Below are 23,657 nucleotides of genomic sequence, written 5' to 3' on the forward strand. Positions count from 1 at the left end.
ATGGGAATAAAATCTAACTTCACAAGAAGTTGAAAACTGTATGGAATGAAGTATTATTTTTGATTTACATGCTCATTTTGACAATATGTTTTAGTGCAATCATAACCGATCGTTCTAACAGTTTTTATAGTGGACATTTTTGAAATATTTGAAATTTTTCCTTTCACACTTTTTTTTTTATTTTTATTAAAACTGTATATCATGTAATGATAAATTTAGTTATATATTAATGAAATTGTAAAGGTTATGAACTAAGCTTATTTTTTGCTTCATTCAAACTTGACTGTCCCTTTGGTATCTTTCGTCCCTCTTTTATCGTAGATATTAATAAAATCAAAATTTAAAAATTATCGATGGTTGTTTTCTATTTGTTGTAAAAAAAATTCCCGAGTTTTGAATGTTCTGTTGGTATTTTTGAATATCAGGCAAAACATATTAATAACATTCAAAAGACTCGCAAAGTCTAATGAATAATTAAACTTTCAAATTTAAATCAAGGGCTCTACCATTAATGATAGATAAATACCATCACATATAATATTGATAGGATCTTCGGTACATATTAATGTGGTATGGGTGTCTTTCGCTATCTTGGATCGTCAAAAACAGAGAATCTAAGGTCAAGATTTTCAATCAAATTAGCAAAATGTGATATAGAAATGCAAATAACAGATGTGAATAAAATTGAGAATGGAAATGGGGAATGTGCCAAAGAGACAACAACCCGACCATAGAAAAAAAAACAACAGCAGAAGGTCACCAACAGGTCTTCAATGTAGCGAGAAATAGGAACATATTTATTACTTCTAAATATTAATATTTTTACAAGTGTAGATTTTTTTTATTTGATTTTTAATGTTTTTAAATTGATATTTTAAGAGGAGGTAACTCTCCAATTGTGCATTTTCTGAAGGAATCTACATGGAATTTTGCTATTTTGTATTTTAGCCGGAAAAAACGCACGGTGACCTTATCTTTTCTTTTGATATTTTTAAATCATTTTCTGAAAGCTATATCTTCTCGTATTTTATTTTACAATTCTACCATTTAGTTTAGCTTCTAAACACATAATAATGTTTTTTCCTGTATAATACATACAAATCTGTCATTTTGTCACAACATGTAGCTTGAGAAAATGCACGGTGACCTATCATTTTTATTATATTTTTTAACATATTTCAATATATACTACGTTATGGAAAAATATGAACAAATTTTATCATTTTCAATTTAGACTCCCATACCACCTTAAGAAGTTTATATATAATTTGTATGACCAAAACAAAAACCCCGACAGAAAGAGTAAATAACCGTGAAACAGCAACCTAACGTCTCAAAAACAAAGATGATATCTAGAAGTCGACAACAAATGACATATGCCTATGTAATTTGGCAAGCTCTAAATAGTCGCAAGTCTTCTAAATGATTTCTAATAAAGAATAATTGTCGGTTCACTAATCAATAAAACCATATACATTGTTCATATTATTATAAGCAGGTTGTGACAGATTTTTTTTCTTTTTTAGATGCGTTATTTCAAACTGATCCGAAAGAACTGAAAACATTAGTAGACGGATTAGTAGATACAGTAGGTACTGATGCAACTGAACAGGCATGTGAAGCTGAATGCAACACACTCATCCAAGCAGATCATCTCCATATATTCGGATGTCCATCGATTTGTAAAAGGTAAACATATATTGGTTTTATTCTTTTTTTAACATTTAAGAGGCCGATTTGTATATTATCATTGAAAGTATGTATTAATGTTATATATTTCTCGTCACCTCAAGTTTGTTATGCAACTGAGTGTATCGTTTTTGTAAAAAATAAAATAAATTTTGGTGTAATCTTATACATCTTCTTTGTCGCTTGATATCAAGAATTTGTTAAACTATTCAAAACATTCTGTTCATCGAATGTAGTTATAAGACATACTTTAAAGTATTAAATCTAATATACGGCACGTGAAACTGTTTTTTAAACATCAGTTATCCTTCCGGACCAGTAGTTTGAATAGAAAATACAAACATTTTAATAACAAAATTTGAAACACTGACAGAACAATCAAAATATTTTAAGATTTAAACAACCATCAAAATGTGCTTGGTACTGTTGGACGTTAAGGTTCCCATTGAATATTGATTAAACACAAGAGTTGAAAGTATGAATATTTGTATTGTAGCCAGAATAATTTATCTGGATTTAATTTATTTTTTACGGAATATAAAAACTCATTTCTGTGTTTGTCTATACTTTTACTATCCGTTTCAAAACTTCCGGTGTACAATTTTTTTTTATCAAAACACACTTGAAAATACACTTTTAATATAAAGATTATTGGTAAAAAATAATCGTTTTTTACTGTGATTATTAACTCAAAAACTTAAATGGCACTACACTGATATGCAAAAGTGCACCCAATATTGCGTATTCTATAATAAAATTAACGGTATCAATTTTTTTGCACCAGATGCGCATTTCGACAATACATGTCTCTTCAGTGATGCTCGTGGCCAAAATATTTGAATCCAAAGCTTATATAAAAGATGAAGAGCTATAATCCAAAAGGTCCAAAAAGTATAGCCAAATCCGTGAAAGGAATCAGAGCTTTGCATGAGGCAGATACACTCCTTAATTTATAATAATTTCTATCATTTTGTAACAGCAAATTTTAATAAGACAAAACAAATCCGTATTTTCATGCCAGTACCGAAGTACTGGCTACTGGGCTGGTGATACCCTCGGGGACTAATAGTCCACCAGCAGAGGCATCGACCCAGTGATAGTAATAAAATTAACGGTATCAATTTTCTTGCACCAGATGCGCATTTCGACAATACATGTCTCTTCAGTGATGCTCGTGGCCAAAATATTTGAAATCCAAAGCTTATATAAAAGATGAAGAGCTATAATCCAAAAGGTCCAAAAAGTATAGCCAAATCCGTGAAAGGAATCAGAGCTTTGCATGAGGCAGACATATTCCTTAATTTATAATAATTTCTATCATTTTGTAACAGCAAATTTTAATAACACAAAAAAAATCCGTATTTTCATGCCAGTACCGAAGTACTGGCTACTGGGCTGGTGATACCCTCGGGGACTAATAGTCCACCAGCAGAGGCATCGACCCAGTGATAGTAATAAAATTAACGGTATCAATTTTCTTGCACCAGATGCGCATTTCGACAATACATGTCTCTTCAGTGATGCTCGTGGCCAAAATATTTGAAATCCAAAGCTTATATAAAAGATGAAGAGCTATAATCCAAAAGGTCCAAAAAGTATAGCCAAATCCGTGAAAGGAATCAGAGCTTTGCATGAGGGAGATACATTCCTTAATTTATAATAATTTCTATCATTTTGTAACAGCAAATTTTAATAAGACAAAACAAATCCGTATTTTCATGCCAGTACCGAAGTACTGGCTACTGGGCTGGTGAAACCCTCGGGGACTAATAGTCCACCAGCAGAGGCATCGACCCAGTGATAGTAATAAAATTAACGGTATCAATTTTCTTGCACCAGATGCGCATTTCGACAATACATGTCTCTTCAGTGATGCTCGTGGCCAAAATATTTGAAATCCAAAGCTTATATAAAAGATGAAGAGCTATAATCCAAAAGGTCCAAAAAATATAGCCAAATCCGTGAAAGGAATCAGAGCTTTGCATAAGCCAGATACATTCCTTAATTTATAATAATTTCTATCATTTTGTAACAGCAAATTTTAATAACACAAAAAAAAATCCGTATTTTCATGCCAGTACCGAAGTACTGGCTACTGGGCTGGTGATACCCTCGGGGACTAATAGTCCACCAGCAGAGGCATCGACCCAGTGATAGTAATAAAATTAACGGTATCAATTTTCTTGCACCAGATGCGCATTTCGACAATACATGTCTCTTCAGTGATGCTCGTGGCCAAAATATTTGAAATTCAAAGCTTATATAAAAGATGAAGAGCTATAATCCAAAAGGTCCAAAAAGTATAGCCAAATCCGTGAAAGGAATCAGAGCTTTGCATGAGGGAGATACATTCCTTAATTTATAATAATTTCTATCATTTTGTAACAGCAAATTTTAATAAGACAAAAAAAAACCCCGTATTTTCATGCCAGTACCGAAGTACTGGCTACTGGGCTGGTGATACCCTCGGGGACTAATAGTCCACCAGCAGAGGCATCGACCCAGTGATAGTAATAACATTAACGGTATCAATTTTCTTGCACCAGATGCGCATTTCGACAATACATGTCTCTTCAGTGATGCTCGTGGCCAAAATATTTGAAATCCAAAGCTTATATAAAAGATGAAGAGCTATAATCCAAAAGGTCCAAAAAGTATAGCCAAATCCGTGAAAGGAATCAGAGCTTTGCATGAGGCAGACATATTCCTTAATTTATAATAATTTCTATCATTTTGTAACAGCAAATTTTAATAACACAAAAAAAATCCGTATTTTCATGCCAGTACCGAAGTACTGGCTACTGGGCTGGTGATACCCTCGGGGACTAATAGTCCACCAGCAGAGGCATCGACCCAGTGATAGTAATAAAATTAACGGTATCAATTTTCTTGCACCAGATGCGCATTTCGACAATACATGTCTCTTCAGTGATGCTCGTGGCCAAAATATTTGAAATCCAAAGCTTATATAAAAGATGAAGAGCTATAATCCAAAAGGTCCAAAAAGTATAGCCAAATCCGTGAAAGGAATCAGAGCTTTGCATGAGGGAGACACATTCCTTAATTTATAATAATTTCTATCATTTTGTAACAGCAAATTTTAATAATACAAAAAAATCCGTATTTTCATGCCAGTACCGAAGTACTGGCTACTGGGCTGGTGGTACCCTCGGGGACAATAGTTCATCAGCAGAGGCATCGACCCAGTGATAGTAATAAAATTAACGGTATCAATTGTCTTGCACCAGATGCACATTTCGACAATACATGTCTCTTCAGTGATGCTCGTGGCCAAAATATTTGAAATCCAAAGCTTATATAAAAGATGAAGAGCTATAATCCAAAAGGTCCAAAAAGTATAGCCAAATCCGTGAAAGGAATCAGAGCTTTGCATGAGGGAGATACATTCCTTAATTTATAATAATTTCTATCATTTTGTAACAGCAAATTTTAATAAGACAAAACAAATCCGTATTTTCATGCCAGTACCGAAGTACTGGCTACTGGGCTGGTGATACCCTCGGGCACTAATAGTCCACCAGCAGAGGCATCGACCCAGTGATAGTAATAACATTAACGGTATCAATTTTCTTGCACCAGATGCGCATTTCGACAATACATGTCTCTTCAGTGATGCTCGTGGCCAAAATATTTGAAATCCAAAGCTTATATAAAAGATGAAGAGCTATAATCCAAAAGGTCCAAAAAGTATAGCCAAATCCGTGAAAGGAATCAGAGCTTTGCATGAGGCAGACATATTCCTTAATTTATAATAATTTCTATCATTTTGTAACAGCAAATTTTAATAACACAAAAAAAATCCGTATTTTCATGCCAGTACCGAAGTACTGGCTACTGGGCTGGTGATACCCTCGGGGACTAATAGTCCACCAGCAGAGGCATCGACCCAGTGATAGTAATAAAATTAACGGTATCAATTTTCTTGCACCAGATGCGCATTTCGACAATACATGTCTCTTCAGTGATGCTCGTGGCCAAAATATTTGAAATCCAAAGCTTATATAAAAGATGAAGAGCTATAATCCAAAAGGTCCAAAAAGTATAGCCAAATCCGTGAAAGGAATCAGAGCTTTGCATGAGGGAGATACATTCCTTAATTTATAATAATTTCTATCATTTTGTAACAGCAAATTTTAATAAGACAAAACAAATCCGTATTTTCATGCCAGTACCGAAGTACTGGCTACTGGGCTGGTGATACCCTCGGGCACTAATAGTCCACCAGCAGAGGCATCGACCCAGTGATAGTAATAAAATTAACGGTATCAATTTTCTTGCACCAGATGCGCATTTCGACAATACATGTCTCTTCAGTGATGCTCGTGGCCAAAATATTTGAAATCCAAAGCTTATATAAAAGATGAAGAGCTATAATCCAAAAGGTCAAAAAGTATACCCAAATCCGTGAAAGGAATCAGAGCTTTGCATGAGGGAGATACATTTCTTAATATATAATAATTTCTATCATTTTGTAACAGCAAATTTTAATAACACAAAAAAATCGTATTTTCATGCCAGTACCGAAGTACTGGCTACTGGGCTGGTGATACCCTCGGGGACTAATGGTCCACCAGCAGAGGCATCGACCCAGTGATAGTAACAAAATTAACGGTATCAATTTTCTTGCACCAGATGCCCATTTCGACAATACATGTCTCTTCAGTGATGCTCGTGGCCAAAATATTTGAAATCCAAAGCTTATATAAAAGATGAAGAGCTATAATCCAAAAGGTCCAAAAAGTATAGCCAAATCCGTGAAAGGAATCAGAGTTTTACATGAGGGAGATGCATTAAAATATAAGTAAAACCTTAATAACTCTACACGGCAACATCTAAACGTAAAAACAAACACTATTACTTGTGTTTTCTTGATCCGTTTAGATACTTTGATAAAACTAGTCTGATAACATGGAACTATGAACCAGTTAGAGATAAACCTTATATGTATGCATAAACATACTAGCTTGCACTTTTATTTGAAACTGACAGTCTTTCTCCAAACAGAATTCTTTTTCCCTTTCCAAATAGTGTGCAAAATAACCAGTACACAAGCAGGATTACATTGTAATTAATAACAAATAGAGGTAAAACAGTTCTGACTGACTATAAGTATATGTGTAAATGCAGTTCAAAATTTTTTTAACCTTATAATTCCCATTTGAAATAGTACATGTACAAATACATGTAGCTACAACTTCAACATGGTGAAAGGTGACAGGTCATGGGTTCACGTGTACTTTTAGATATATCATTATTAGAATTACGGATCATTAGATGTGTATGCAACAATTATCTTTTATATACAGATTCGTGATATCTGGGTATGTTCATACTTAAAAATTTTCACTCTTCTTACAATATTTATGCAAAATAAAGAGAATATACATGTACATGTTCATGTAAATGTAGTAAATCTGTGCTGCTTAAAAATTCAGGCAAGAAACCTATGATTCCCACTATCCATTTCAAACTTAAAAGTATTCTATAATATTATAAGACAATCAATGTTCATGTACCTGTTTTTAATTCTCGACAACTCTAAAATTGGAGACTTGCATATACAGTTAAAATGGTGTCAGCAATATTGATATATATATATATACATGTACAAGAATGGGCATGCATAGATGTACCTGTATGTTCTGGTTTCAGCAAATGTATGTGGGGGCGCATGTGTGTATATATGTTTATATGTGTTTTGTTTACATTGTGTGAATACAAGTTTATCATGTGTATGTGTTGTTAAATATTCTGTGTTGTTTCTTTTTTCGTTACTTACTTTTTTCTTCAGTTTTTCTATTTATGATGTTTATTATAATTAATTCATCTTAGTTTGTCTATTTGCTCCTTTATACAAACGATACACAAATTTAAAATTTAAAACGAGCAAATTGAAGAACAAATATTGGAGATTTACAGAACTTTTATGAGATATTTTTTTTTCTACTTTAGCACAAAAGTAATTGCTCATTCTATTTATAGCATGGTGCTTTCGACAAAAAATCTTTGGGGGTAGGGGTAACTTTAAGTAAAAAATTGAAACATTGTGAAACAACTTTTACATATTATAGATGCATATGTGTATATTTTGTTAATGCTGCTTTGATATATTGTGCTTGTAAATATTTATATTATTTATGCTACTCATTTTTAAACACTTTATTATATTATGTCGACTGTAACTATTGGTAGCGTAAACTGCAGGGGTTTATCAGAAACCGTCAAAAGAATTGATATATTTACAAAATATAAGGACTAGTATGATATAACTATATTAGTAGACACCCATAGCACATCTGAAAAAGAGAAACAATGGCTTCATGAATGGGGATATGTGGGGAAATTTAGTTCTTATTCTTGTAAAAGTAGAGAGGTAGCTATTCTTTTCAAAAATACTTTTGAATTCAAGATCCATGAGGAAACTATAGACCTGATGGGTAATTTTATTGTACTAGATATCACCATTCAGGACTACCGTATAACTTTGGCAGCTATATATGGACCGAATAATGATGACCCAGTCTTTTTTTCGAACATAAAACACAAAATATCCCACTACGGCAATTCGTCAATTGTAGTAGCGGGAGATTGGAATGTTGTTCAAGATTATGAGATGGACACATTACATTATAGAAGTGAAAATAACCCCCAGTCAAAAGCCAAGATTCATGAGGTAATGTATGAACTAGATTTATTAGATATATGGCGCCAGCAGCATCCTTTTGATAATAGGTACTCGTGGCGGGTTCCAAATCACAAACAAAGTCGTTTGGACTTTTTCATGATTACCTCGGATATAGAAGCATTTGTAGTTTCATCAGATATAGGGATAAGTTATAGATCAGATCATTCTCCTGTATTGATTAATTTAAGGTTTTCTAGTCAGATAAGAGGGAAGGGTACATGGAAATTTAATAACAGTCTTTTGAGGGAAACTGAATATATTGATAAAGTAAAAGGGGACATCAAAACTGTCATTGAAGTATATGAGTCTGATCCATCCATGGATATTGAGACAGAGGATAAACAGTTTAATATAAGCTATCAGCTTTTATGGGATATGATTAAGATGAAAGTCCGTGGATCTGCGATCTCATTTTCGTCTTTCCAGAAAAAAAAGGAAATAAAAAAGAAAAAGAATTACTATATTAAATATCATTATCAGATGAAAAACTTTTGGTGAATAACTTGCCATCATTATATTAAGAAAGGGAAGGGATCGAACTGGAATTAAAAATATTGAGGGAAAAAAATGTAAAAGGGATAATAACAAGAGCTAAGGCAAGATGGCAAGTAGAGGGGGAGAAGGGAAGTAACTATTTTTGTAATTTGGAGAAAAAAAAACATTACACAGAAAAAATTATTCCTAAACTTATTTTGGAGGACGAAACTGAGATAACAGATCCCAGTACTATTAGAAATGAACAAAAACAATTTTATAAAAATTTATATACTAGTTGTAAACCATTGTTACTGAAAACTCACAGGGACACATTTCTTCAACATGATAATCCTTTTATTACAAAACCGAATGATGAAGAGGTGGGTTCCTGTGAGGGAGCTTTAACAATGCAGGAATGTTTGTCTTCTCTTAAACTTATGAAGAACTCCAAATCACCTGGTATAGATGGATTTACTGTTGAGTTTTATGAATTCTTTTGGAATGATATTAAACTACCACTGGTAAGATGTTTAAATGAGGCTTTAGAATATGGAAAGTTCTCAATCACACAAAGGCAGGGACTCATTACTTGTTTACCAAAGGAGGGTAAGTCAAAGTTTTATTTAAAAAACTGGCGACCTATCACACTTTTGTGTGTAGACTATAAGATAGCTACAGCAAGTTTAGCAAATAGACTAAAAAAGGTACTGGTAAATATAATTAGTCAAACACAAAAAGGATTTCTTAAAGGTAGGTATATAGGCGAATGTACTAGATTTTTTTATGATTTGATGGAAAAGATGGAGGAAGACGACATTCCTGGACTTTTACTTTTAGTCGATTTTGAAAAAGCTATCGACACGGTCGAATGGTCTTTTATACTAGAGGCTTTGCAGTTTTATGGCTTTGACCATACATTTATAAGTTGGATTAAGGCATGCTACTGTGATGTCTCTAGTGCAGTGTTAAACAACGGATACATTTTAGAATTCTTTTCATTGAAAAGAGGGGTTCGTCAAGGTGATCCTCTGGTTCCTTATCTATTTATTCTAGTTTTGGGACTACTCAGTGCAGCTATTAAAAATGACTCTGATGTTGCTGGGGTATCAATTAATGACTCTGAATTTTTATTGAGTCAATATGCTGATGATTCTTCCCTAGTCCTGGATGGGACCAAAAGTCTCTAAATGAATGTCTCAATTTGTTTGATAAATTTTCAGAATGTGCTGGACTTAGGTGTAATGTTGACAAAACTGAGGCCAATTAATTCGTAGTGCATTTCTTTTAGAACATAAATGAAAATAAAAAAAAATCCCACCTGCGCTTTCTCAAAGAAACTTTTACAGTGTGTTGTACTACTTTTGGGACAAATTATATCAAAATTATAGAAAACTACAGCTTCCGAAGTACTATTTTTCAACCTTTTTCACCTGGACCAAATCACTACTTTCCTTTAAAATTCTTGACCCAATTTTTTTACAGTGTAATTTCACCCCCCTACTTGCAATTTGAGGCATTAAACATAAAGAAATAAATTTGGAAGGGTTATAAAAATTAATGGCAAGTAACCCACTGTCAACACTAGGGACTATATTTGTGAACAACGAAAATCAAGGGACGACAATTGTGGTCTCGGACCATATGGATTGGGTCAAAAAAGGGTAGTATGGAAAAACTTTTGCCAGAAAAAAATCTTGTTTGGAACCTTTCTGGGAGGTTCAAACTATTAGGTATATGGTTTGAGCTTGCTAAAAGGGATAAGACTCTATGTAATTTTACAGCCAAGGTAAACAGTATCATGTCACTTCGTAATACTTGGGTTTAAAGAGAACTAACATATATTGGGAGGGTGGTTGTTATTAAAACTTTAGCACTTCCCATTTTGGTTCAAGTTCTGACTGTCCTTCCTAACCCCCAAGATGGGGTTTTGAAGGAGATTCAAAATATATTTTTCAATTTTTTATGGAAAGGAAAACCAGATAAAGTGAAAAGAACAGTGGTTATGTCTGAACACTGTGATGGCGGTCTTAAGATGCCTAATATTTACTATTTTTGTTATAGTGTAAAAATGTCTTGGCTGTATAAATTACTAGACCCCAAAAATTATTCTCCTTGGAAAGTTTTGCTGCTTAGTTATATACAAAAAAAAAAATTTGGGGGGGGGGGACAAAATTTTACATTTAAGTAAGGAAAGATTGCTTTATTTAGCAAAAAAAGTCAATCCCTTTTGGCATGATATCCTGGTAAATTTTTCAAAATTGAAAAATAAGTTGAAAGTTGAAAACAATACCGATATTCTGGCCCAGTCCATATGGCTAAATCCAAACATCAAAATGGATGGCAAGATGATTTTGAAGGGTAAATATATTGAAAATTGTAGATTTTTTATCAATGATCTGGTGTCAGATAATAATACATTATTCTCATATGAAGAATTTGAGAAAAAGTATAATATTAAGACTAATTTTGTAGATTTTTATGGTATTTTAAGTGCTATTCCAAATAGATGGAAAAGTAGGATAGAAGGTAGTTCTAAACTTGATAATATTGAAAATAAATTAGTAGATAAAGTTAAAAAAGAACCAAAATCTTGTAAATTTTTCTATAATTTATTATCACTATCTTCCCGTAACAAATGGGAAATAGACTTAAATATACAGATTGAAGATTGGAATGCTATTTATTCCATGCCCTTCATTATAACAAGAAATTTGTTTTTACAAAATTTTCAATTTAAGATTGTTCATAGGATTTTACCATGTAATTCCTTTTTATATAAATGTAAATTAAAAGAAACTGAACTTTGTACATTTTGTTCAGAAGTTAGAGAAAATATTTTTCACATATTTTGGGAATGTAATGTAACACAAAAGTTCTGGTTTTCCATTATAGATTGGATTAGAAATTATGACATCTTCTTGCCTTTTAGTGCAAAAGATGTCATTTTAGGTGTGTCTGAGGATTTTGTCAACAGTAAAACAGTTAATAATATTTTGTTGTTACTTAAATACTAAATATACAAATGTAGATGTAAGAGTGTATTGCCCACAAAATATGGTGGGATAGGATATTTAAAGTATTGGATCAAAATAGAAAAATACTCTGTATGTTTCTTAACCCCTACACAAAAAATTAAAATGGATCAGAAGTGGCAAATGTTAGAAGCAGCTTTAAATTAACAAAATCAATTGTAATATTTATATCTTATTATACCATTATGATTTAATTGATCTTACAAGTGTTATTTAACTTTTTATACTTGTATATAATACTGTATTATGTAATTTCACATGTTTCATCTTGAAAAATAAAATAATTACAAAAAAAGGTTCCCACAGATGTTGGTGAATATACTGTCGCTTAATAGTACAAAAGAATCTGAAAGCAACATTCATTTTCCCTTTTCCTAAAATTCAATATGAGTGTTACTTAAAATCAAAAGTAGTTCAAGGGAACATATTATAATCCAGATATATATGTATACATATTTATTTATCTTTATTATTTATTCAAATTATCTTTTATTTTATATCAACAGCCAGATTCACCGATTTGGACATGCACCAGTTACCCAAACTACTGTTTGAATACAAAAATAATAAATCTACAAGATTTACAGTATCTTGGTTTTTGTAAATTATTTAACATAAGTTCACCCAATGTTTTGTGGACTACGTGTTGTTCAATCTTTTGTCGTGCAACATCTGCCTATATGCCCATGTCTACTTAGTAGTAAAGCAACAACAAAATATCAATAAGATTAACTGCACCGTGCTTTTTTTTATGAAGTACGTTACCCATAGAAATAAAGAGATATTGTATGATTGCCAATAAGACAACTATCCACCAAAGTTCAAATGAAGTGGACGCATACCAGAATAGGCAACCGATCGACCATCAACAAAAAAAAACTATACAGTATAAATGGCTGCGAGTACTTTCTGATCTGTCCACAGAGAAAATCCCACGCCCGGAGACGGGTTCAGCTAGCTTCTAGACAAACATTTGTACCTGATTATTGAAAATAGACGTAGCACTGAACTCAGAAACATACAAATGAACTGTAATTTGAAAAAAAAACATACAAGATTATCAAAGGCCAGAGGCTCCTGACTTGGGACAGGATAAAAAATGCAGCGGGATTGAACACGTTTTATGAGATATCTACCCTCCCTTATACCTCGTTTTATTTCTCCACTCAATTGTTTAATTGTCTTATTTGTATTTTTTTTCCTTTTGAAGATGCCATTATCTTTAAACAAGGTGAACAAAATTTATTAAGCTAATTACTATAACATCTTTAAAATATGTTTTGACAAGTAAGAACAGTACATGTTTAGTTCATAAGATTCCACATAAACATATGATATTCTGCAATATCTTTTTCAAAAAAAGAGAAAGAGAACTTTCAAAAAGAGGATTAATTCTGCCATTATAACCTGTATGATCAGGAGGTAGGAGTATTTTATAACGGAATTATTCTCTCAGCTATGAATATTATTCAGAATAAAATTAAGTTCAGTTCAAAGTCGTACCAAAAGTATTAAATGCTTATATTAAATGAAGATGATCTTTCGATTATGTAATTATAATAAGAAAGACAATAGCAAAAGGATTAAGAAAAGTTTTAATCACACGTAACATCAAGTCCTTAAGGAAGGAATGTGATACGAACAACAAGCATAACAATTAGTTTACAATATACAGCAACAAACAATTTGCTCAAAGAGCTATGGCCATTTTACTCTGGATTCTTTTCATTCGATAAGATAGGCAAATCATGTTATAAATAGCCCGATAGATGTTAATTATAGTACATGAAAATACGTCACATCATCTATTTTCATACCTTGAACAGGTATTCCTACAAAAACAAACAAGGCCAAAACTGTTGATTTTTCTATATTGTTGATTTTTCTATATTTTGTCTAATTGTTAACACCCTTTATGCACAGAAGGTACCATTCCACGTAACTTGTCAAGAAGCCAAATAACAAATTCAAATAGGATGTTGTTTTTCTCATTCTAAATATATGTATATCTTATTTGTCCTGGTCTTTTACGAATTAATCGTCTGTAAGATAAGATAAAATACTATATATATCAACCGGAGTTCTCTTACATCAGTTTGTCATAGAACACCTTGTGTTACTAACACATGTTATATGGCCTTTTCTGGCATTTTAACAAATCATCCCTTCGTTGTGATACAGATGCAACAGCTTCTTTTTTTTTTACCTTCAATCACGATTTGTAGTGTAATTGATTTGATCTGGGGTCTGATATTCTGATGACTTAGGTACCGGTAGAGACGGTGGTAAAAATTTCAGTACTAGTATCTACACAGTTAGTGAATTGGCGACAAAACTGATTGCTGTTGACTGAATTTGTTACATATTATACCATGTCCAAAAAAAGGTTTCGAAAAATTGTTTGTGTTGTTTTGAAACTTGTATACAATGGCCTTATTTCATGTTATGTGTATATTACAGACGCAACATTTGGGATTCATTGCTATAGAACCAATTCTCGTGTTATTGGTTATGTGAAGGCACCTACATCAGTTTGAAGGCAGTTGTTCCTTGTATATATGTAATTAATGTAAACACATGAATAGAAAGTAAATCAAGAGTATGGACAGTCATAGGAATGGACACAATAAGCGATACAGTTTTTTTTTCTTTAATAAAATTATTTATACTATATAGTCAAAATGAACCAGAATGACTTTATGAATTAAGCAAACATCCGAAAAAATATGATAGAAACATTAAAATTTAATATAACAACACAAAAAATGCAAAAATTTTAACCGAGATTCGAACGCAATCTTGAAAACAATCTATCATTTGTAGTTCTATGCTCTGCTGACTGAGCCACGGCGATGCTTGACCATAACGTTGTCATTAAGGAGCTATATCGGTACAGTTTAGCGATATAACAATTTTGTCATTAAAAAGTTGTGTTTTTTAACAATAAGGACACACTAAACCAATTTTATTTTTGAGGGAAAGGTAGTATAAATTGCCACAGTCACGAAAAACATAACAATATTTTGGTTTGAGATGTCCTTCTTGTGGGTTTCCATGGTTTTCCCATCCTTTTTTACGGTTAAATTAAAGATTTATCACACATATCATAATATATGTAAATCGAAATATTGATCAAAACGCATTTTTATTTTTTGTTTTTATAGTAAATTTTATTCTGTCGGCACTTTTTGAAATTGGCCCTTCTGTGAAAAAAAATCACGACAAATTGGTCCTACCTCTTTCATTTGATGACAACTGATCACTGACGGGCAAACCAATGGTCAGTGTAAAACAATTTCTAGTTACTAATTAGATCATTGATAGATCAATGAGTCAAATTTGAATACATAACTGCCAAAATGGGCCTTTTTGTTAACTCTCAATCAAATGCTTATTTGCCATGACAACACTATGCAGTAGTGCTTATCTTTTTTAACATATCACAGTGTTATAACATAATTTATTGTATGCATCGGATGAAAGGAATAGACTTTATAATATAAAAAAAATGATGTGGTATGATTGCCAATGAGTTAACATTCCACAAAGACTAAATGACCCATATATTAATAACTATAGGTCATCGATTGACCTTCAACTATGAAGATAGCCCATACCGCAGTACATATTTCAGTTTCTTTTAGAAGAGGGTGTGTTAACTCTTCCAGAACACCAGCTGACATGAGGCCTTGTTTTAGCTTTGTTTAGGGTTGGGATATGATATTAGCTTTTTCAATTTCAACATCTGTGTTTCAACCGGTAACAGTCTTGTCCATCCTTTAAAAAAAATGTTTTTCTCTAATTCAAAATTTCTTTTTCGATGTTCATTTGAGATTAGGAAATTTCATTACAAATGTTTACGATTTTAATGATGTCTTACGGTTAGAAAATAATCAATCAACAGTCCGCCATTACGTGATGGCTTATCACCTTATGTTTCATATATTCTAGGAGTTAAAGGACTAATGATACATGGAAAACACCATATGATCACCCTTCCTTCTCCAGCCCATTAGGCAACACTTCGGCGTTGACATGCATATCAATGATGTGGTCATTTTTATAAATTTCCTGTTGACAAAACTTTTTTTCGAACTAAGTATTTTCTTATCTCAGGCATATATTACCTTAGATGTATTTGGCACAACTTTTAGGAATTTTGGATCCTCAATGCTCTTCAACTTTGTACTTGGTTGGCTTTATAAATATTTTGATATGAGCGTCACTGGTGACTATTATGTAGACGAAAGGCACGTCTGGCGTACTAAATATAATCCTGGTACCTTTGATACCTATTCCTAGATAGTTATCAAAAGTACCAGGATTATAATTTTATACGCCAGACGCGCGTTTCGTCTACATAAGACTCATCAGTGACGCTCAGATCAAACAGTTTTTTTTTATAAGGGATTATGTTAGTCAGTCTTAAGCCTTTATAAAGTGATTTTTGTGTTTGTATGTTTTTCGTTGTTTTCGATTTTTTCCTCGGCATTGTCATTTTCTCTTCCAATGTTGTGTTCTGAATATCCTGTTGTTGACTAAAGAGACAAATGACTATTAATTAAATTATTACTGTGGGTAAAATGAAATGAGATTATAAGCAACAAATATAATAAATAACGAATTCAATTAACGGATATTTCTGTTTGTTAAATGAATTGATGAAGATTTTATTCAAAATATAAATTCATCATGATGCAGTAGAATTTAAAATTAACATTACAGAAATTAGTATACAGCACTTCCTATGCAAATGCAATAACGTAGAAATGATACATTGTCAAATATATAACCCAAACTCCGTGGTTATACTATGTTAAAGTTGGTCCTAGTACACATTGTTCATTTTTTAGTGAATACGACAACATTGGCGAACTAGAAATCACGAAAATACTGCAGTTTCATACAAAATACAGTTGTGGTGCAATTTATGTATTCATTATTACATACAAAGCTATACATCTCATAACGGTCGGAACGTAGGCAGTGGTCTTCAATATATGATCACTGTTCAGTGAAGATTTAATTATAAAGCGTCTTCCTAATTCATTTTTAAGGACATTTGAAGATCATGAAAAGAATCTGTAATTCGTGGTTGTAATCAAAGTGTTCTAAAATATACAGAATAATATAGAGCAAACAATACAACACAAATAAAAACACAAAAAAACACCGTTATGTATTCATTATTACATACAACACTATAAATCACTTTATAAAGGCTTAAGACTGACTAACATAATCCCTTATAAAAAAAAACCTGTTTGATCTCTGGTATCTAGGAATAGGTATCAAAGGTACCAGGATTATAATTAGTACGCCAGACGCGCCTTTCGTCTACCTAATACTCACCAGTGACGCTCATATCAAAATATTTATAAAGCCAAACAAGTACAAAGTTGAAGATATAATATAGGCAGTGTTCTTCAATATATGATGAGTGTTCAGTGAAGATTTAATTATAAAGCGTCTTCCGAATTCATTTTAAGGACAATTGAAGATCATGAATAGAATCTGTAACTCCAATTAAATTTCGTGGTTGTAAGCAAAGTTCTAAAATATATAGAATAATATAGAGCAAACAATAAAACACAAATAAAAACACAAAAAAACACCGTAACAACTCCAGAACGACAACATTTCTCTACCATGTACTAGTATTCTTAAAACATAACTACTGAACCGCAAACGAAATAGCTTGAGGAATTGCAAGAAATATTGTTTCCAAAAAATCATGAAGTAACTACTGTGGATTCATTATTTTTCGTTGGATACCAAATAACAAATACCGGGAACCACGAAGTTCAATGCACAACGATTTACAAATTTTCCATAAGAATGAATGTAAACGGGGTTAAACCATGAAATCAATTAACCACGAAAATGCAAGATTTCTCCAATTCGTGAAAATTGGTACCCGCGAAAATAAATGAATCCACAGTATGCAAGTTACAATGAATTCAAGTTTATAATCAGCTAACCTTTATTGAATATATATATTTCTTTTCTTTACTAAAATTTATCTGTTCTAACCTATAGTCCGGCTTTCCTTAAAGTCGTAGCTAATAAAGCGCCACACCCGGGCAAGCTGTTAATTCTTATGTAACTCCAAATTCATGGAAGTTCAGGCAAATGACCGGCTCAACTTGGCCCACCATTCTTGTTTTCATTGTTACGGTTGGCCAATACATGTCACGTGACATATAAATTTATTATACAAGGGGCACCGCTTTCATAATATGTAAATAGCTGCCGTGGCGGGTAACTACAAAATTCCAAAAAGTAGTAGAGTTATAATTATTTCAAAGAAATAACAACACAGAAGAGGCATGAATATTTATTCTAGTTTTTATGCCATTTTTAACTCAACACATGAACGCACAGAATTTAAATGGGAGACAAGGATAAAAAAGGCTGTCAGTTCCTATCTTGTCCAGTTGCCCAGTGTGTTAATAATGTAATCCTGCAGTTATTCCTCATCACATCGATCTTTTGTAACCATTGATATTTAACAAGGGACCATTAATTAGGATTCTACTAAGGATAAACTGTTATTTCCGGCCTGACATAATTAGTTACATGAATGTGCAAATTGTTTGGTATTTGAATGATCCAGTCCAAATTTGGATGTGTCATCACAATCTTATTGATTTTTCTTACCCTAAATTATACATGCTTCACCACCAGGCTTAGTCAAGGGTGACTTAGTTATAGAAACAACATTAGAAGAATATGTCTTACTCCTGTATTATACCATATTATTATATCTATGTGCTAATAAATATTTAGTCCTGTGGATTATAGTTAGTGAAATATGAATTTCCAGTAAATGCTAAATCAACTTACAATTTCCAAATGAGCAAAGACTGGTTTCCTGACTAGAAATGGATCCTTCTGAGAAATCACCTTAGTGCTGGTGCACTAAACTTCATAAGATTAAGATTATACGTTTTGGGCAGTTGTCCTGTGGCTGGGCAGATATTTCTCTGTTACAGGCAGGCACAATTGGTCAACAATAGCTGACCATCGAGACATTTATATACGTTTAAAATTGGTTATTGCTGCAACCTTTACAGAGACTCACCCAAATGATATAATTATATTGAAGCCTACCCCAGGTCCCTTACAATATGGCGTATTGAATTTTGCCGTATATTTCTTATGCGAGGAATTCTTTATTCTAAATGACATATTTTCGGTAACTCGTTTTTTCTTGCCGAATAAATGTACAAATAATACTGTTAAGACAACTCTTACCTTTTGCAAACTAATAAGCATCTAAATTGTTGAAAATGGTCTTGTTTAATGTGTGACATTCAGCTTTGCATCGAGAACAGTAACATTTCATAAAGTATTTTGAGATTGTTTTATTTGTTTTTCAATACTGAAGATAGTTTTATTTATTCTCGGATTCATAGTCCGATAGTTATTGTTTATCTATATAAGGAGAAAAAAAAGATTCAATCGCATTCTGAATGGGCTAAGCTGTGCTGAACAAATAAATTAAAAAAAAATTGAAAACAACCTTAATAAATTCATGCGTCCGAAGGTACCTTCAACAGGATTGCTCAAAGACAAAAACGTGTGTATTTGAAAGCCAAGGATTTATAAGAACCGACACAGTTAGTAGCCTTTCAAGCCATTCATTACTGTTTTTGGATATGCTAGCGAATCAATAAGAAAACTTCATTGGCATTTGATAGTACAAAAAGGTTCAAATGATGGATATTGTTGCGTTTGTTGTCGACTTGAACTACGACAAAAACTAAAGTCACAGATATTGTAGATACCAAGATGCCAAGGAGCTATACTCCGCAATATAATATTCATTAAGACCATATGGTTCATCAATCCAAATTTCGTTATTGCGAAAATGCTATTTCTTAAATGAGGGCTTTGGGTCTGATAACCGACATTGTTTAAACGTTAGATACTACAATTTATGCCATATTACGTATTTATGACGTTAAGCAACCCACAGTTTATCAATCGTCATCTGATGTCACCCTTGCCTGAGGCAGGTACAACCTTTGTTTCGAAATGCTTATAAGTAAAATTTGAAACAGACTATTCAAGAAATACCCAATTATCGTATACACATGTCTGTCCAAAGTCAGTGAATGTATAAGTCATATTGTTATTATTTGTTGTAATTTTCAGAATTTGGTTATGTCGACGTTATGCTTTCAAACGCTCTTTAATTTTAAAAATTTCAACAATTATTTCCGATCGCAGGAAAAACATTTTGGCAAGATGAAGTCTTTCGGCATGTTAACCCAATATTCAAGCGAAATTGAGGACAGAAAAAAATAAATAAATATATGAGCCTTCTTGTCTGATTTGTTGTTTTGGAGGATAAAAAAAAAACAACACCATATATACATGTGGAAAGGAAAGAAAAGAAACCAAACACGCAAAAAATGATTACATGCTTACAGCTAATGTCGCAATGTGGAATGTCAGTATGAGTATTAGTTATGACATTTTTAAGTACAAACGTGCAATAAAGGTTATCAATACTAAGAAGTTGGTAATACTATAAAAGACAAAGCAAGCCTTCATATTATCTCACAACTCATTTCATTATAAGCAGGTAAGACCTCATCATAAGTATTGTCAATGTATTCTGTTACACTTAGTTTATTTATTAGTCTATTTTTGTTGAGTTGAAATATTCTTTCCATTGGAAAAAATGTATTTCAACATTTATAGCATTTATTAAAACTCTAAAGAAATCTTTTGATACCATTTTCAGTTCCAACAAATGAATAAAAAACAACATTTTATGTTTCTCAAATTTTACAAACTTTTCACAGTACTTTTGTAAATACACCTAAAACTATCCCATGCATGTATTACTACTTTGACAATTATTTGTAATTTTTGTAACTTATATCTTCTGATACTAAATGTTATAGCAAATCAATTTTTATTCACTCATTTGGAAAAGAAACGGAAAGAATCAAGGGATGAATTATGCCACTTTGTTGAAAGGAAAAATATTATCATTCCTCCATTCTTTGTTTATCTTATAATTGTCGTCTCACGTCTTCAATTAGTTCAAAATATGTTTTCATCATTTGAATAAAAGATCGTCATAAATTTTTGTATATATGCACGATGTTTTCAATTTCTTTGCACTTTATGAATATTCTTCAATAAGGTCCGACTATGGAGGACTATAGTTCTTAATGATATTCCATATTGCGTTCTAGTCTATTTTGTTATGTATTGCTTTTCTATTTTGATCAAGCATTTATATCATAGATATCGCAGAATAGAGATAGGTTCTAGTGATTTTTTATTCCCATCGAAATATTTCAAATCAATTTAATAGACAATTTTATAGCCTGTGTTCCAATAACTTGCTAAAACAAAAGGGATGTGATAACTTTGTATATCTGTTTATCGTCATTACTATTTCCTAAAACATTCTCTCGTGAGCATTTAACCTTTAGGGTCATTACAGGGAGTGAACCATACTTGGACAACTTTCAATATAGTTCCAATAGGACAAACATTCCTGGATTATACACTGTATTTGGTTTGATTCTAATGTTTAATTACTATTGTTATATTCTTTCAGCTAAATACTTGAAGATGAAACTTGCTTTTGCTCTATTGCTGTTGTTACCAGTAGTGTTTTCTACACCACAGAAAAGACTTGTCTTTGGTAAGTGGGCAGTAGTTTCTTCTTTAGGATACTCAGGTTTCAACTTCTTTAGGTAGAGCTGACCTTAGAAATAAATGGCTGTATTGTATGTCCTGTTGCTCGTAAAGGTTTTCAACTGTTTCGGTTTTTATGCGCATCTTTGATCGTTCCTGACGGATGTTAATCCAGAAAAGCGCCTCTGATGAGTGAACTTTATAGAAAAAAGAATAAATTTAACTTACCGAAGTGGATAACTTAGTAATTACTTTTTTGTGTACTATTGTATGACGAAACGGGTAATAACTTTGTCGTTTTGGTAGTATTAAGCCTTGACAATTGAGTGAATGACAGTATTTCACCAGTTACAAAAAAACATGTTGTTATAGTTTTGAAGCTATTGTACAAGTTTATTCCAAAGATTTATACAAAGGTATATTATAGTATTAAGTTTGTTATTTATCTGATCTGACTATTTTTTTCATATGCTGGATTGGAATGTTATTCAAATTATATCATTATTCCCTCAGTGTGCTGAAGTGAAATATCATTTAACTGCAATATGTTTTGAATATCGATACTTATTGTGCACAACGAGATATAATGAGTATAAAATCTAACTTAACAAGAAGTTGAAAACTGTAAGGAATGAAGTATAATTCTAGTGTTCATGTTCATTTTGAAAATATTTTTAGTGCAATCATAACTGATCGTTCTAACAATTTTTATAGTGGACATTTTTGAAATATTTGAAATTTTTCCTTTCTCACTTTTTTTCATTAAAACTGTATATCATGTAATGATGAATTTAGTTATATATTAATGAAATTGTAAAGATTATGAACTTAGCATCTTTTTTGCTTGATTCAAACTTGACTGTCCCTTCAGTATCTTTCGTCCCTCTTTTATCGTAGATATTAATAAAATCAAAATTAAAATATCGTCGAATAAGCAATGGTTGTTTTCTATTTGTTGTCAAAAACAAATCCCGAGTTTTGAATGTTCTGTTGGTGTTTTTGAATATCAGGCAAAACATGTTAATTCAAAAGACTCGCAAAGTCTAATGAAGAATTAAACGTTCAAAATTAAATCAAGGGCTCTACCAATAATGTAGAAATTCTTGGGGAAAAGACATCTGCTGTCCTTATATGAAGGTTTACTGTTACAGTAGATAAACACCATCAAATATAATATTGATAGGAACTTTGGTACGTCTTTACGTAGTATGGGTGTCTTTCGCCATCTTGGATTGTCAAAAACAGAGAATTTAAGGACAAGATTTTCAATCAAATTGGCAAAATGTGATATAGAAATGCAAATAACAGATGTAATTTGCATGCAGAATAACATTTTATAAGATATAACTTCTAAATATTAATATTTTTACAAGTGTAGATTTTTTTTCTTCTGTATAATACATACAAATCTGTCATTTTGTCACAACCTGTAGCTTGAGAAAATGCACGGTGACCTATCATTTTTATTATATTTTTGAACATATTTCAATAGATACTACGTTATGGAAAAATTTTCACAAATTTTATCATTTTCAATTTAGACTCCCATACCACCTTAAGAAGTTTATATATAATTTGTATGACCTAAAACAAAAACCGACAGAAAGAGTAAATAACCGTGAAACAGCAACCCAACGTCTCAAAAACAGAGATGGTATCTAGAAGTCAACACCAAATGACATATGCCTATGTAATTTGTCAAGCTCTAAATAGTCGCAAGTCTAGTAAATGTTTTCTAATAAAGAATAAGTGTCGGTTCACTAATCGATAAAACCATATACATTGTTCATATTATTATAAGCAGGTGAGAAAGTTGTGACTGATTTTTTTTCTATTTTAGATACGTTATTCCAAACTGATGAACTGAAAGCATTAGTAGACGGGATGGTAGGTACATTAGGTACTGATGCAACTAAAGAGGCATGTGAAGCTGAATGCCAAACACTCATCCAAGCAGATCATCTACTTCAATTCGTCGGATGTCCATTGGCTTGTGAAAGGTAAACATATATTGGTTTTATTTTTTTTTAACATTTAAGAGGATTTTTATATTATCATTGCAAGTATGTATTTATGTTATATATTTC

The 23,657-nt window shown here is 32.0% G+C and overlaps 1 protein-coding gene and 1 long non-coding RNA gene across 5 annotated transcripts in view; both read left to right on the top strand.

Moving 5' to 3' along the window:
* Positions 1-23,657, top strand: part of LOC139513225 (uncharacterized) — a 28,633-nt gene that overhangs the window by 4,174 nt on the left and 802 nt on the right. For 2 of the 4 annotated variants that reach the window (XM_071301521.1, XM_071301522.1), the window contains exon 3: positions 23,411-23,570. In XM_071301521.1, coding sequence (XP_071157622.1) covers positions 23,411-23,570 — 160 coding nt within the window. Of the gene's footprint in view, positions 1-20,471; positions 20,498-21,490; positions 21,578-23,410; positions 23,571-23,657 lie in introns of those variants that run through there. The other 2 variants (XM_071301525.1, XM_071301523.1) reach the window with 2 other exon arrangements.
* LOC139513230 (uncharacterized) lies at positions 1,523-12,493 on the top strand. Its single transcript, XR_011662405.1, has 3 exons — positions 1,523-1,689; positions 7,017-7,031; positions 12,411-12,493. It is a non-coding gene; the product is annotated as an uncharacterized lncRNA (long non-coding RNA).

Source organism: Mytilus edulis, chromosome 2 (genome assembly GCF_963676685.1).
Source record: "Mytilus edulis chromosome 2, xbMytEdul2.2, whole genome shotgun sequence".
Taxonomy (NCBI): domain Eukaryota; kingdom Metazoa; phylum Mollusca; class Bivalvia; order Mytilida; family Mytilidae; genus Mytilus; species Mytilus edulis.